Raw genomic sequence first — 18,303 nt, forward strand, 5'->3', positions numbered from 1 at the left:
TTTGTAAATGCCGTTGGAGTATCTTTCATTAATGAAATCCTTTTTTCTTCTTATAAAAAAAAATAATAAAAAAATAAAAGTTTATAATTTATTTATTCTATTTTATTACTTGCAATAAAATAGGACAAGATAATACGAAATACTTTATAATAATCTCCGGCTTAATTAAAGTATAGTATAACAAACACCACCTTAACAATGTGACATGTAACACTGCACACTTTAATCACTAATAGCCTTTGTTTTTGTATAGTAGGTTCAATTGTATAGAGATAATGATTAATGAGGTATATTTTAGGCCCTATTCTCTTCACCTTATAAAAATAATATCAAGTAAAAATAATTTCATTTCAGTAAAATAAGTTCAGTTCAGTAAAATTAATTTTAGTTCAGTAAAAATAAGTTCTAAAATTCAGTTTTCTTAAAGAAGAATTAAAATAGAAAATCAGTAAAAATAATTTTAGTTCAGCAAAAATAATTTCAGTTCAATAAAATTAATTTAAGTTCAGTAAAAATAATTTAAGTTCAATAAATATAATTTTGTTTCAGTAAAAATAATTTCATTTCAGCAAAAATAAGGTGAAGAGAACGGGGCCGTATATATAGATTTATAATTACATATACTCATTACTCACTTTGTCCATGTTTTAAAAATTCAATTTTTTTTTTTTTTTTCCAAAATCATCATTTGTACAAAAGTGGCTTAATAATAAGGTTAATGCACTTGAAAAGCCGAAGCTATATATATACTTCGTATTTTGCATGGTGGGTAGTTGGATTTTCTTCAAATCATATACTCCAAGTCTCCAACGATGTGACAAAAAATTGCCAAAATATTCAAACCAATGAAAGTGATGCCTAAATAGTTAATGATTGGAGTATATAATAATAGGTGACTCATAATTTTGGCGGGAAAAAAAGGTTTCTTTCTTCAATTTTTTTGGTCTTTTATTTTTGGAAAAGCACTAGTAAGTAGATTAATGGGTTGCAAAAAGCCAATAAAATAGGGAGGAATCTAAATTACTAATTGCTTATCTTACGTGCATGAAAAGTGGGAAATTTTTGTGTGGTGCTACCAATAAAGGAGCACAAAACCTTTGATAAATGCAATTTTGGTGATGATGATGGTCAATTTATGTATTTTTTCATGAAATGGGGCTCATTGTCTTAGTCATAGCCTTCATTTTTGTCAAAAAGGTAAAGGAGCCTTGTTGTGTCCAATATTAGGTGCTGCCTAGCTGGGCCGTGTACAATAGTTCTTTGTTCGGCTTCTTTTTCATATTAACTAACCTTCTGGCCCGTGCAATGCACGAGTTATTCATATGAAATTGTATTGAGAGATAAGTGAAGAAATATTAGTAAGTCATTATAGGGTATAATATGTAATCGGAAACATGATTAAAGAAATTAAAATTATAGAACTTTAATCGAAAAAGAGGCTTAAATAGAAGGTGGAAGGGCTAAAATTAAAGAGAGAATAGGGAAAGGTTGAATTAAAGGGGAGAGATGAAGATGAAGAGATGAAGTGTGTATGAAAGATTAAGTATAAGTTTAATGAAAGAATTAAAAAAAAATGGTGCAATAAAAAATTAATAGTGTAGGATGACATGTGGCACTATGGTTAGAGAAGTGTAATAGAATGGATGAGGACATTTGTCTTTCTTGGTTATAGTTTTTAAATACTAAATATAGATTGTTGCTTTTGTCTTTTGATATCGAGTTTTAACAAGAAAAGTTTCTAAAATGATGTATAGTATAAATTTAAAAAGGAGTACATATATATTTTGAAATACGAATCCATTGTGGAGTATTAATTTTTATGTGGATTTTACCAATATTTAACGAGGTGAAATAATTTCTTTTTCAAACTCAAAAAGTGGCCATTAATATCAAATGAAAGAATCTATACGTCAAGAATTCAAGATAATGTATGTAATGAAAAGTAAAAGAGTTAACAGGTATATCTTGAAGTGTATATTACACTTTATTTGGATAATAAATTATAAAGTACGGAGTAGTAATGAAAGAGGAGGAAGGGGTGGGGAAAGAAAGGCGAGGAATTAGGGAAATGCGGAGCTCTTTTGATCCTCTAAATCTTTTTGATATTAAAGAAATGGTGCTTATTTAGTAGGAAGATGTTTATAATAGAGGAATGGAAAATAGATCCTTTCGTCTCCTTCCACTTTATCCTATCATCCTCTTACACACACAAGGGAGTAAAGATGGGCATCGGGCCGTGCCTAGGTGGGGCTCGTGCCGGGCCGTGCCATGGCAAGTTTTGGCACACCTCGGCCCACGGCACGGCAGCGGGCCGTGCCGGGCTGCGGGCCAACCTGATTTTTTTTTTTAATATATATGTATGTTAAAAAAAATCGATATATAATTTTTTTTTTAAACAACTTAAGTTTATATAAATAATTTTATTAATTTATGTTTATGTTAATGTTAATATATTTTTTTTTGAACAACCTTAATTTAATTAAGTTTATATAAATAATTTATGTTTAAGTTTATATAAATAATTTTATTAATTTTAATAATTTAATTAATGTTTTGCTAATAATAATAATATTATTATAATAATAATAATAAATACGTGCCTGGCGAGCCGCGTGCCATGCCGACGACCGTGCCGCCCGCCGCGCTGTGCCAATTTTCTAGAATTTTGTTCACGGCACGACCCACGGCCCACAAGTGGGCCGCCATGCCGGGCCCGTGCCGGCGTGCCGGCACGACCCATGAGCATCTTTACAAGGGAGCTTGCTCTGCTCCCTTTTCTTTATCTCCATTTCCTCTAATCCGAGCAATATGTTAGTATCTCTTTAGAGTTTGAATTGGTGATATGAAATTTACCTATAGGTTTTTTCTTGACCTATTAACTATCGTCTTCAAAGAGTCAATGTTGTCTATTACACTCTCCGTCCCCAAAACTTCGACCCTTTTGGGTTGATTTCGCGGTTATTAAGAAACTTAAATAAAAAGAAATAAAACATATTGGAAAGATAAATTTACATGGGGTTTGAAAAAAAGTAGAGAGATAAAATATTAAAAATACATTAAAAAAAAAATTATATGGAAAATCTAATTTTGCACAAATATTATTGTAAATTGGTGGGTATTTTAATGTAAATGGGTCGATCATTTTAGGACTAAAATTAGCCCAAAAGGGTCGAAGTTTAGCGGACGGAGGTAGTAGCAATTATCTTATAAATGATCTTAGGTATTAAGTAGTAGTATATTCTTTTTTTTTTTTTTTTGAAGGATAGTATATTCTTATTTAGTACTCTAAATGAACAACAAAGTTGAAGCCCAAAGTATAAGGGTGGCCCATCACATTGATGGGTTATAATTATATTTGTAAATAACTAGTTGAGCCATCGCGCGCGATGCGCGCGATAGCCCAATAAACACGAATTGCGTGTAGTTAATGCTATTGCTAAATAGATCTGTTATACCAATTTAATTTAGTTACTGTGGGTAAAGGCTAGTATGATATTACTACCTCCGGTTCAAGTTAGTTGCAACTTTGGAATATTTTATATCTTACAAATAATACCCCAAAGTTGCAACTAACTTGGACCAGAGGTAGTATTTGATTTTGTGTTAAAAATGGGTATAGATGTAGTTAAGTAATTACGAGTTTAGATTATGTAGGTTGTCGTAAAATGTCATAAATTGTAACGTGTGGTCTAATCTCGGTTAAATATTAATTTTATTTTTGATTTTATCATTTTTAATAATTTAAATTTTATAGTTAATTTTAGTCATCAATGACTGTTAGTTTACAACTTTTAAAATTTAAATTCTAAAATTTGGTAAATTCGTATCGTAATGTTTTTCTCTAAGAAATACTTAGGTAGTGGCTGATCTAGAAATTTCAAATTGGGAGTCGAAAATTTATTAAACGTTGATATAGCAAAAAAATGGATATTCTTTGTTGAGTAATATTATTAAAATTTTAACAATGCATGCGAAATGTTTTTACTTTTTAGTTCTTATATTTTATTAGCTAAGTTTACATATATCATGCCTTCCTTTTATATTGTAACATAAGGTAAATACATCGTCTTTTATTGGACAAATATCGATGTAAAGATAACAAAACCTCAAATGACTATATTTTCATGGTGTGGTTACATAAGACTTATGATAAGAGTGTGTGAATATATATATATAAACTTTGCAATGTTTATATAAACTTTGCAATGTTTATATAAACTTTGCAATGTTTATATAAACTTTGCAATGTTTATATAAACTTTGCAATGTTTATAAGACTTATGTAAACTTTGCAATGTTTATAAACACAGAAACAATTTATCATTTAAGTTTTTATATATGAATATGTTATATCTAGAATTCTATTGCTTGGTTGTATGTTATAGGAAACCAACTTGAAAATGGAAGAGGAAAAGCTATTAGAATAAGAAGTACATACTTTACTTAGCCTTGAATTTTAGCAATAACATTAACTATATACTCTCCTAAATGAAATATTTGAATTAAATATAAACACTTCATCTAATTGAGGTCGCATTTAACATTTTGTAAAAACTTGTTTCTTTAATTCTGTAGAGTTTAAATTTCATACTTGCATACATATCCCCTCTCCATATGGCTTTACAATTATGAAAAAGCAGTTGTCAATATTCTTGTATTTGTACAAAATCCATTATTAAATCCTAGCACCCAACCTTTTAGTGTCTTTCTCCTTAAAATACATACCAAGTACTCTCACCCCTAACCTCGATTTTTTTTATATCTTCACCCTCTTTTACTTGCTAATTATGACTTTGCATATTTCATAATTTCATATAATCTTAGATTGTCTTTTTGCTGGAGTTTTTTGCATTGTCAAAAAAACAACCATTACTCTAATAATGTTTTCTTAAAAAAGAGTTGATAGATTCTCTTCAATTTTACTTTAAAAATGGTCTTTTTTTTTTTTACTGTTGTCACTTAGTTTTTATGGTTTTGCTAAACCGATAACGCCAGTTCCAACTTACTCTTCTCCCCTTCTCCTTTTTATCACTTATCTTAAAAAATTTCCATCTTTTCTTCCCTCCTTGATGGCGTGTATCCTCTCTATTATATTTTTCCTTCTTTTATCCTATTTTCCCTTAATATCTTTCCTTCCCTTAGCTTCCTTTCTCCCATCTTGTACTTTTTCTTACCTTCCCCTTACTATTAATTTTTATAGTTTGAATATTTTAGTAAGCCCCTTCATCTATTACCCTCTTTAATAAGATTTTCTAAAGTGTTCTATAATTCTTTCCTTATTTCACTATTGACATGGCTTTTTAAATGTTTTCACCCCTCCCTACCCTTCTCGTTCTCTATTTTTTAATTTGCAAATCTTATAGACGTTACAGTCAATTCCTACTTATATATTTTTTCTTTTCCTCTCCTCCTCTTTCCCAGTTACCTTAAGATTGCTTTATCTATTTCAAACACTTTAAAAGCAGTCCCTTAAAGTACTCCCCAATTATTCTTCCTCTAGCTTTATTCCATACTATCTCAATTTTTTCGCACATTCTCTACCCTTCCCTCCTTGATCATCAAGCTTCTTTTCTTACACCCTTACCCTATTTCAGGATTATTTGAATACAACAAATATTTCTTAATTGATTACTTTTTCGACTTTTACTCCATTCTAACAATGTCACTTATAGAAGAAGCATATGTAATTTGATCATGTCACCAACTCCATTATTACACAAAGTTAATGAAGCTACGAAATTCTGACAAGCTACCATTAATTTCTTGATTTGATAGTAGGAGTGAGAATTCTAAAAGCAAATGTTATAGTCCAATCACAACCAATACCCTAATCGGAACATGTTTATACCGTTCAATTTCTTGATAAAAAAAAAATGAAATTATCAATATGTGAAGATATCACAAGATTCAATCGTAACAAAACAAGTAATGACTGAAACACATCAATCATAACAAACCATTTTTATCTAGGCTATGTAGGAGTTGAACCCACATCTTATGCACGATAGCATAGTGCTTTACCAATTAAGCTAATAGCCTTCATATACATCAATTGATATGCAATTCTAAATACCCACATGCCTCAAATTACACATTTCAAAAGATGTTAACATTAAAGTTTAAGCAGTAAAGTAAATTAATGCATTATCACTTTTAAAGCAAAAAATAAGAAACTAAAGGACTCATAACTTCTAACTTAAGTAATATATTTTGATAGTCATATAATCCATCAATAACTACTTGAACTTCTTGTAGGTTGATAGCTAGTGTTGCCTTGGCTAGTCGGTAAGTTTGAAATAGTCAAGAAAAATAAAGAAATAACCAAAGTTCAATGGAGAAGGAGCACCAATACAATTAATTATCGAGATGCTAATTCGTTCTAATACAATTAACTATCAAGATGCTAATTCTAATATACCAGTATGTGCTTCAACAACAAAAGGGATAGACATCATTTACAACAAAAGCATTTTGGTAAAAAAGAGTAAACAATTCAGTAAAAAAGCAAAATGGAAGAAAATTTGCTCCTAAACAATCAAAGATCAAATGCCCTCCTTAGGTACAAAGCAATGTTTACACAATAATAACCTTGTGAGGCTCAACCATTCACAATTCATAATAACCTTATAACATGAGGCAAACTATATTTGCAGATTAATGAAGACCTACAAAACCAGAGTTACATATACACTAAACCAACGTACTACGAACAAAAAAAAACTACAAGAAAAGAAACATCACGGTCAGCACCTTGTTAGTAGCAAGAAAAGACCGGATTTTGGATCACTGAGTAACGTATCAATGACTTTAAAATGTTGGAATAGATGAATAAGGGGACATCACATACATGTCAGATCAATCTAAAGCATCAAATATATACACAGCAAAGACAACTTGTGTACAAAAAAAATATGAAAATTTATGGGGTCCATTGCTAACATAAACACAACTTGTGTTGCAACAATATGAAACCTGGGGAAAAATTTTAAAAGAGGAGTTGGAAATTAATCACCTGAATGTAATAATATATATGAGACTCGTGACAGTGACAGAACACTGATATTTCTTTTACCATGTAGATTTCCCAAAAATGTCATAGATATTTGGAGTGACCAAAAATGTCAAAGAGAAATAAGTTATAGATGCTAGAAATCATAGAAGTAAATAGCAACTATCTCATGAAATTGTAAAGCCACAAAAAGAAACCTTAAGAGAATGTAGCTTGCATCCTCTTATGCACCTCCAAGTCTTTGCTGAAGAATATCCTCGAGTTCAGTATTTTCATTCATCAACTGACCACTTGTTTTGGCCTTTCCTAATTCTGACCTCTATGTCAAAGCCATTTTCAAAATCTGAAGCACGGGCAATAACATATAATCCATATATTTTATTTGCCTAGCTAATCCAATAAGCAAGATATATCCTGCAAAGGACTTGAATTGTGAGAACTGTAATTTCATGAGATTGTATAGGAATAGCAAGTAAGCAACTGGTAAAAAAATTTACTTTTTAGAACACAACAATGTTTTTAGCACTTTTATCTTATTTTATCTTCCTCTCTTTCTCCCTTCTTCCCTCTTATCTTCTTCATTATAGACTTGCCTTTTACAGGGTTCTAATACTGCATACAATTTTTTTAAAAAAATAACATTCTAATACTGCATTTTGTATAACTATAAGTTAATCAGATTAAGATGAATCCTAAAAAGATGGAGGGTGGTTTGTTCTATGCGATTTTAGTTCAAGAATGGTCCACTTGTATAACATATATGCTAAGTCTCTATAAGGTATTTTTAATTAGCCAAACAACGCAATTATGCAATGCCTTTTTCAATGGTGAAATAACTGAATTATCTTAATCATCATCTACGGAATTTACCATAATGATTGTGCCTACTTTTGAGGTATGATGCTGATAGAATAATTATCTTCAGCGACACTATCAGATTAAGTCTATATTCTAGAAGAGCAGAAAAGAATAGAATTGCATCATCAATCCATTATTAGCAGAATCTATCACTTCATATTTCATATTTGCAGCAACAGATGAAAGAAACATTTTAAGACATATCAATTTCATATTTTCATCAAGAATTTGACTGTGCTCCTGCTGAAACTTTGTTTTTTAAGTTAGGTATATGTACATTTGACTTTCTCTTTCTTAAATCTCAACCTAACTTTCGCATGAAATTGAATAACTCAGAACATTATTGTATAGATTCCTTCAATAAACTATCAAGAATTATTGAAATTACTATAAGAAATTTGACACTGTCAGTTAACAAACCACAAAGTATATCAATTCACTAACTCGTATTCAAGAAAGAAAGTAGTCCATACTTTGTTTTTACAAAGACTTAGTGGTGCACCTCTAGAAAATCACAAGGTAGGAGTTGTATGAAACTCATGAAAGGGTCTCTCTGACTCTTTGTTAATTAATGCCAAATTTTCTACCTATCTCACATAGAAAACATTTTTCATGTATGATCAGTCAATATTTGTTTGACTGTGACCTATTTACCTCAAATTCATTGCTCTGTATCATCTAATCCTGAACTCTGATATCTGATCTCCCCACTTTTCATTGCTCTGTATCATCTAATCCACATTAGCATCATCTAATCATGAACTCTGATCTCCCCACTTTCGTGGTAACTTGTACATGTATCTCGGAGAATTTCCACTACATCTACATCACTATTGACATCGTTTGAACCTAATATATCCACAAATTGTTGGACTGAGCTCCTTCGGATATCCCTTTCCCTAAGAGCAACCCTCCCTAGTGGTTCTAGTACATTGCAGCTCTCCACCAAATTTTCACTTTCTTTACCTTGGACTCGAATATATATCCTTTACTTGACTAACAGGAGCCATATTCTCGGCCCCCTTCATCCATAGTGGCTGAATATATGATATCCAATCCTCAATGCACCAAAAGCACTAAGCACTCTACAATTTAAAAATAATAACAATAATAAGAGCATTGAGTTGATACAACCACCATATTTAAACACATTGTTGAAAAATGAATTTCTAAATACGCATGCTTGTGTTCAATGGGGTTAATAGGTAGACCGCTTTTTTCTCAGACACAAGATGCCAAGATTGGATGCATTGATGAAACAAGAATGTGAGAGAGGGAGTGCATGATGGAAGAACTCACTTTTTAGTGTTCAATTGTTCAAGCCAAATTCAATCAACAGGATCTAAGATTTCCTTCAAAATCCCATAACATATGCTCAGAACAAGAAAGAAATTGCTAAACTAAGAATTCGAGCCAGCGTAAGAAGTGTAATCACGAATTTGTCGAAAATATCCCAAACCATCCATCAACAAGTATTTTTAAACATAACATAACTAATTTAGCTGCATTCCTGCTCATTATCTACATTCTCGAATCTATTTTACACACAAAGCACACAATATCCATTATCCACCAAAATCCAATTCATAGGAATCAAACCCAACCTATTTGAATAACTGGATAAAGAGCAAAACTAAGTGCATATTTTTACTTTTTCCTAATTTTTTTTTCCTTTAATTCTTGTTTTTTTCTTTTCCTGATTTTGTCCCTTCATTAAACTGATTTTCATTTTCCTGAAATTGATTTTCAACTATTACTAACAATATAATCTGTAAGCAAATTTTGATTTATTCATATTTTTTGTCTTAAATTATGACTTATACTATTTGTTTTTTTAATTGCAATTTGCATTTGTGACTCATACATCCCTCACAGTACTCGTTGAACAAACATAATGGACATAAAGATATATTGATCTACCTTCTGCCAAATAATTTTTTTTTTTAAATAAAAAAAAAAATAAATAAATAAAAAAAAAATAAAAAAAACCAAAAGCAGAACAACATCAAACATACCATCATCTATCATCAATACTTAAATCCAAACCAACCCACATACTAAATTGAAAATCAAAGAAAAACCCAAATCAAATACATAAGAATCCAATACAATCCAACCCACGTCATATAATAATTGAAAATTAAGACGAATTAAACAACACCCATCATTCAAAAATCTAAAATTTCGAGTATAGACCAAATTAAATATAATTAGATAAGCATTCATCTTAATATCAAGAAAAACATCAAATTAATCACGATTAAGAGCTAGGTTATGAGTATAAAATAAAAAAATAAAAAAAATTAAATCAGCATTGACATACCTCGCAAGCTGCTTGAATGGAGGGGATATTTTAGAAGTTCCTTCAATGGAGGATCGGAGAGATTCACCACTGCTATTGGGTTAGTGAGAAAGCATATGGCAGAAAGAAAGAAAAAGGAGAGATGGAGTGAGAAAGATTGGTTCAAAGGAGAGAGAAACCAAAAGGCAGAAATGAACGGTGGAGCAGGAAAATGGGAAAAGCAGCTGAAGTTGAAGACCAAGTCAATTAACAAGGAAAATAAGAAAAAGAAAAAAAAAAAAAGCAAGGGTAAAAGAGTCACTACACTGTAGAATTGAAACAGTAACCAATCTTCTGGTTCTTAAAAGGGTAAGGAAAAAGCAAATGTCCAATTTAATTTAAAAAAGTAAAAAGAATAAAAATAAATAAATAAATTATACCCAACAATGAAACCAGATGATATTAATTTTAATAAGCATTTTAACAACATGCGACCTTAGCTCAGTTGGCAGAGCGGAAGACTGTAGTAGTTGCAGATAATCTTTAGGTCGCTGGTTCGATTCCGGCAGGTCGGATTTTTTAAATTTTATTTTCTGTCTCCTCCTTCCTCTTTCCTTTGTTCGGCTTTCTTTATCATATTAACGGTTGCTTTTGTCTTTTGAGATCGAGATTTAATCGTAAAAGTTTTTTTTTTGGAATGATACAAATGATGTAGGGTAAAAATTTAAACAGGAGAACATGTATATTAGTCCAATGTCCCCTGTGAAATTCTTCTAGGGGTGGTGTAACCGTGTAAACATGAATTTCGATGTCCCATTGATGCAGATGGTAGGATTAAATCGTTACGTGTTCATCTTGGTGCCAAAGCCTTTCTATTCATCCGTAATCTGCATGAAGAGGCCTCTCTTCTGCTGATGACTACAACAAACATCAATCTTCTTGGCAGTCAACAATGTAAGGATGTCATACAACTGATACAAGTAGACATAGGAAATGGGAATTCTGTGTAACTGTAACAAAGTTAGGGCCTGTTCTGATTGACTGAACTCAGCTGAATTGAACTGAACTGAACTGAACTGAACTTATTAATTAGTGATTTTTAACTAGGAATTAGTGATCTTTGATTATTTATTGATTATTTATTATTATTATTATTATTAATATAATTATTATTATTATTATTATTAATATAATTAATTATTGATTATTATTATTATTATTATTATTATTTATTGATGATGATTATTATTATTATTTATTGATTATTATTATTTATTGATTATTATTATTATTATTATTATTATTATTATTATTTTTATCGTTGTAATAAGAGGTTAAAAGAATGAAATTTGGCTTTATATCATTAGCAATATCATTAGACATAAATTAAGACCTGAATTGAACTGAACTGAACTGAGCTGAGCTGAATTGAATTTCAACGGAAGAGAACAGGCCCTTAGTAGTTTCAATCTTAGTAACTTTATATTTTCCTAATTACTTGCCAAAAATATTTAAATAATTGTGTTGTATATTGATTCAAAAATTCATACAGTACAAATTAAAAATTGAATTTAGACTTGTGCTAGTCTTATTACACAGGTTGCTTTCATAATTTCAATCATTGTCTTCTCTGCCATCAGAAGCCGCGACAGAGAGGAGAAAGAATCTACTGAGCATTATAGACAATGTATAATACAAATACTATCCAATTTTTGTTTTTGCTCTCGTACAATTATTGTATGTTCTTCCCATTTATCAAAACAGATGACCTTATATTACTTGCACTAATCTCTCAAGTCAGATCTCATTACCACTTATAGTCAGCAACAGCAGAAGGGGTCAGAAGAATTAAGCTTTCTATCCAGGTAATTCACTAAGTCACCACCATCGCTAATTGTCATGTTGGTGTTCTGCGTCCATACGCTCAATCACCCTACGTGCTTCCTCCTCTGTCTCAGGGAAAACACTTCTTATTTTCAGCCCATTTGTTCTAGCCTCTGGATGGACAGTGAAGGTAAAGTAGAACTTATTTGAAACCTGTTGGAAATAGGGAAAAACAAAAATATCAAAAACTACTTCCCTGAAATTGACTGAATAATTAAACTAATGTGTTGCAAATGAATTTAGGGGGTTTTGTGTCAAGAAATAAATAAATACTGACCTCACTGATTCTAAGCTCAGGACATGTAACATGAGCAACAACTTCCACATTGATAAGTGGCCGAGCTGGGTTCTGAAGTTCGGTATAGAGTACACAGGACTTCATACGAAGAAAGTTACCAACATCCACCTGCATAGAGAAAGCCACAATCTATATGATGACCATAACGATTTAGACGCAAAAATATACTGTCTTGGTAGTCATGTGATGCTGATCTTACATGTAAGTTTTGGACACTTGAGAGACTGATGGGATGTCCAAGTTTCAACCTTGGGATTTATAAGTGTTCCATAGAAGTATTTACCAAGCGGAGGGCAATGCAACAACTGATGTATTCATGTATACTTGATGGAAGTTTCGGAAAGTTGTCATAATAAAATGCTAATCTTTCTTAACACAAACACCTCAGTTCACTCAGAGTTCTAGCAAAGCAGCAAAAAATGAAGTACTAAGTATTAAACTTTCCTAAGGTTTCTTCATCATCACTGATAAATTTATTAATTATGACAAAATAGTTCAATGAATCAACTTATATTTTGTAATAGAACCTACTATCAATCTTCCAATTTCTGAAACCATTCCAAACTGACCTCTCTATACTTCACTTCAGCCATATATAGTAGAACAAAATCCCTTCCAGATGGAACCAATAACCAAAATGAACACTTGTCTATTCACTTCATCTCTAAATGATGAGAGCAACAAGCAACCCTTACCTCAATATTTTATATCAAGCTAATAGCCATGATAGGATATCAAAGAAATAGAAATAATGTGTAATGGACTAATGTTCATCACTTACCGGTTTCACAAAGTCAACACGATCAACTTCTACAAAACGAGGTGAGGCTCCAGCAAAGGTATATGCCGTTGAAAAGGCAAGCTCAGATGCTTTGCGCATTAGATACCCACCAAAGATACGACCATGAACGTTTCGTTGCTGTGGCTGACAAATCATGGAGCTCTGTTGGCAAGTATCTCTTATAAGAATGCTGTCCCTATCAGCTAGAGCTGGCAAATCAACAAATACTCGTCCTTCAGCCAACAGCTTATCAATCCTGCTCACATCCTTGTTTTTTTCTTTATTCTGTTCAGCTCTCTTCATTTTCCGCATCTTGTTCCTTGCTTCTGCTTGCTCCCACAACAATTTTTCTTGTGTTGTTTCTGGTGAGATGTGATTAATTGGAGATGATTTTCCAGTCTCACCATCCCGCGCAACAAATGTGAAATTAGCTACAAGAGCCACTGAATTTGACATTTGGGAACCATCTACAAAAGAAGAAATTATTGTTGGGAGAGAACGGAGAGAGATACAACAGATTCTTCATCCTTCATAGCCCAATTAATCAGTCAAAAAGGTGGTTAGTTTTCAGCAAATACCACAACCAACAATTTCTTCTTTCTATTACTAAGATTGATGACCGACTATTTTCTTTAATGGTATATCAGAAACCGCCTTCTTGGTTTGTCCAGACAAGGTTGCATGCATCAGTACATTGAATCTTACTATACGCTACTCCCCTCAACCCCCCCCCCCCCCCTCCTCCCACCCCGCGGTCTTGTTTTGTTTGCCTTGATTAACAGGTGATCTCACCAATTTTCTATCTCATCAAATCCATCCACCCATAAAGAGATACATAGTAAATAAAATAACAAAACCTATAAAAGGCAAACAAAAGGGGACAGAGGAAAAACATCACTGGAGAAATATTTCTGATGATTAACTTTACTAGCTGTTGTGAGATACTTTAGTTATACCAACCTCTAATATGAAGATAGTTTATTCATAATTTCACAAGATTCAGCCTACTGAAATCATACCATACAAATTACCTTGTGGTGGTTGCAACACTTCAAGCTGCATCTCCATGGATGACCTCCCAACCCATGTGACAGCACCACTTAGACTCAGATCTGCATCAACGCGAATTGGTTTTTTGAGAAGAATCTTATCTACAGAAGCAGTCACCAAAAGTATTGGCCTCGTCATTCCACCAGGGTTGGAGCAGTGCTGGAAGACATCAAACAGAAAACTATGATATTGTTACTCAGCCAGCAATGAAAATATATAATCCACAGCATAGGTTAGTCTAAAATAATGTTTGAAGAGTAATGCTTTGTACTGAGTATAAGTTAGTCTATTGACAAATAACATACAGCAATACGAAGTGTTATATTACTCCATATAATATTTACTATTATGTTCTCCAGAAAGAAGAATACACACAACAGATGCTCATAAGCATCAGTTCTTAGTTTAAATGCTGGAAATAAAAAAGTTGTACAGCACTGATGCACTAGAGATATAGTTATTACTTACTTTACAGCAACCAGTTTGTCCATCATAGGCCTGTCTCAGGCAATACTTATCAACTACAATGGCATAGAGTTTTATGGCTAAAATTAGACAAGTTTTTTTTCCCTACAAAATCAACCAGTAATACAGTTGACAGTATCTTTAGCTACCTAATGAATAAGAGGCAGTACAGCTCGTTCAACCAGCTTCCTTCTAGACATTTAGAGAGGACAAAGACTTTGTTATGAGTTTGAATTAACTTAACAAGTTTCTCAATAATGAAACATATCTTATAACTTGTACATCATTCGAAACACTGCATGCTTTTACAGATCTTTGTAATATATAAGATCTGCATCTGCTGCACACCAAGAGCCAAGGTGACCAAGTTAACAATCCAGGCCACATGATACCACTATTACCCTTATGTACAAAGAAGACTTACTTTTCTTCCCTGTTAGTATCACGATCAGTTTTCATTTTTCAATTTTAAAGTTTAGATTTTATATGTTGCTAATTGTATATACTCCGTATAACTTTAATCAGCCATGCTCATATTATTCATTTTTATTATGAGAACTGACAACAGAAATTCGGAAACTATTTTTTTGTTTTAAGTTTCAAAAAACTGAAAGCAAAAACAAACGGTCCTTCAAGGGAATAAAATTTTTTGAATTTCATATATAATTTTATTCCCAAAACAAGCATGCTGCCTGCTGATAAATGCTAAATAAGGCCACAAACTTTCTGCAGAGTACAGATACACCGTCGTGTACAGCCTTACTATACAAAGATACAATACTGTTAACTGTAATTTCACTCTTTCCACTTCATATATAAAGATAGCATCAAGGTGAAACAACTTAGTCAAATACTTCCTCCGTTTCTTTTTAGTTGACACGTTTCTTTAGTCACATTTGTCAATACACAAATTCAATCACCGATAAGCAAAAGTTATAAAAAGTTGATATTTTGAAAATATACATTATGACGAATCTAACAATATTCCACTTGACTATATTTTTCTTTACATATAAATCACAAAACATGGTCAAAGGAGGTGTGTGAATACTGAATAGTTCTAAAGTCAAAACGTGTCAACTAATAAAAAACGGAGGTAGTATATTTTTATCCCAAAATTCCTAGGCAATAGCAAGAAAATCAAACTTTCCCAATACTCTCATGGTAATAAACAGATTTCAAGCAACAATTAAGATTTCGACAAATAAGCATGATCAGCCAATTAATATTTCAAAAATAATCAATTACAAAGTATAATCCTTCAAACAAAACCAATTATACCCCAATTATTATTTCAAAAATAATCAATCACAAAGTATAATCCTAAAAAAAAAAAAACAAAAAAACAATCATACCCCAGAAACATAAATCACCAAACAGAAAAAAACACAATTAAAAAAATCATCAAAAAAAATCACCTTGTAAGAAATGGTACCAGCAAGAGCATCAAGATCCTCCAACAATTTACCCATCCTAATTTCATTCCATGGATTTCTATACTGTTCTCTAAGCACATAATCCGATGAAAATTTATACTCAACACAAGTTCTACTTTGAGATGGGGTTTTTGACACCAACCCATCTTGTAATTTTCTCTCTCCTCCAACCTCAATTACACCATTTTCCAGAACTTTTGATCTTGCTTCCCACAATGCGTTTGTGACTGGGGAATGGTAAACCCCAGGCCACAAACTCACCGGTTTACGAATCGAAGAACCTGCATCAATTGGTTGATCTTTGGGATTATTTGTGATAATTGGGTTTGATTTTGTAGTTGAAAATAGTGTGATTTGAGTGAGTTTATGCGTGATTTGATGATCACTTGATGTGGGTTTTGATAGGATTGATGAAATTAATGGTAATTTTAGGTGGGGTTTGGTTAATCTGGGAAGTTTGGAGGAGGATTTAATGAGATGATTCATGGTAACAATGGTAATGAGGATAACACGAAGATCATCCCAATTCTTTGGGACTAAGTTATTTTTGAATGTACAGTCTATATAAAGCGTATTTCCCTTTCTTATTTAAATGTATAAATATTACTCCGTAAATAATTTCAACTACAAGTATTTAAATAGTGGCTGACCCAATTAATTAGAGGTGTCAAATCGGGTACCCAGATAGAGTTTGGGTTGACCCACGACGGGTCGGGATGTTTGGATCGGGTAATGATGGGTCATTTTAACTTAACAAACCAAATCAAATCAGGTTGAGCTTAATCAGATTCGGGTTAAAGTTGAGTTCAAGCATGGTCGGATACAAATCAAACTTGGCCCATATCAAATTCGGGTCGAGTCATACCGAGTTCAGAAGAACTCGAGTCTGGATTTTATCGGGTTTATTTGGGTTAAAATGGATTTATTTTGCTTTGGGTCGGGTCATTTCGTATTCGATTAGATCTCGGTTCAAATCAATTCACTTCCGGCAAAAAATTGAATCTCGTTACTTCGATAGTTAGCTCATTCTTTGGGTCGAATAATTTGAATTCGGGTTAATCTCGGTTCAACTCGGCTTTTAGCTATATTAGAATAGTCATGTCATTTTTGTTGTTGGAGATTTTATTCATATAGTTCAGATCATTTTTTGGGTTTCGTTTAAGTTTTTGTATTGGCTTATCAGAATTGATATAAGATTGACAACTCAAGTTATTAAAGAAATTAAATTGATTATTTATCTCCTTGATCAGGTGAATATCACATATTATAAAATGTTTCCTTACGTTTTGGTTTATCATCGTCTTTGTGGCTATTTATCATCGCCAATTCATTGGCTACTCGATTATTAGAAGTATCAAGATTGTCTATTGTATATTAGTAACTAACTCGTGACTAAGAATACAAGATTTTTCATATTTTAGTAACGTTTGATTTTGTTATTGTTAATGAAGTTATACCCCTCCATTTCATAATAATCGCAACACATATTTACTTTACGTTGGTTTCATAATAATTCTAACATCTTATTTAGTAATTAAGGACACGTTACTACGAATATTTTATTATTTCTCCTCATTAATCCTACCAACAAAAATATTTTATTATTTCTTACTCATATTAACAATTAATTATATTTCCACTAACTACACTTTATATTATAAAATTCTCAATTTGGACCATACCTTGTAATTTTCTTACAACTTTATGCAATGCAAACCCTAAACTAGGCCAATACAGCAATAAGATAAGATTAATGACAATCAGATGAAATATACAAGACTATAAGTTCAGCAGCCCATCTTGTGTGTAGCCAGCCACACCAAGTAACCACTTATTAAAAAAAAAGTAACCCATATAAAACGAACTGACCAAGTAACCCCTGTAATACAAACTTAGTAACCCCTATAACACTAAGTAACCCTATAGCACTGACGAAGTAACCCCTTTAACACTGATCAAGTAACCTCTTTAACACTGATCAAGTAACCGCGATTACACTAATAAAGTAACCCCTGCCACACGATGTGACCAGCCACATATATAAGACTTTGTGTAATAAGTTCAGAGTATATCATATAAGTTTAGATAAGTTTTAATTTATTAAGATTAGTTAAGATAAATTCAAATAATTAAATTCAGATTATTTCAGATTCATTCAGATAAATCCATATATGTAACATGTGTTGAAATAAATTCAGATAAGTTCAATTAAGTTGAAATAAATTCAGATAAATTCATATT

At 31.9% G+C, this 18,303-nt stretch overlaps 1 protein-coding gene and 1 non-coding gene across 2 annotated transcripts; one reads left to right on the plus strand and one right to left on the minus strand.

Moving 5' to 3' along the window:
- Positions 1-10,638: 10,638 nt before the first annotated feature.
- On the plus strand, positions 10,639-10,723 carry TRNAY-GUA (transfer RNA tyrosine (anticodon GUA)). Its single transcript is given in 2 exon segments — positions 10,639-10,675; positions 10,688-10,723. It is a non-coding gene; the product is annotated as a tRNA-Tyr (tRNA).
- A 944-nt stretch (positions 10,724-11,667) lies between these two features.
- Positions 11,668-16,636, minus strand: LOC145581891 (acyl-coenzyme A thioesterase 2, chloroplastic-like). Its single transcript, XM_081638925.1, has 5 exons — positions 16,045-16,636; positions 14,143-14,320; positions 13,112-13,578; positions 12,310-12,438; positions 11,668-12,185 (listed from the first exon to the last, which is right to left on the minus strand). The coding sequence occupies exons 1-5, from the start codon at positions 16,546-16,548 to the stop codon at positions 12,039-12,041; spliced, it is 1,425 nt and encodes a 474-aa protein (XP_081495051.1). The 5' UTR covers positions 16,549-16,636; the 3' UTR covers positions 11,668-12,038.
- Between the last annotated feature and the right edge of the window lie 1,667 nt (positions 16,637-18,303).

This window comes from Chenopodium album, chromosome 15 (assembly GCF_948465745.1).
Source record: "Chenopodium album chromosome 15, dcCheAlbu1.1, whole genome shotgun sequence".
NCBI lineage: Eukaryota > Viridiplantae > Streptophyta > Magnoliopsida > Caryophyllales > Amaranthaceae > Chenopodium > Chenopodium album.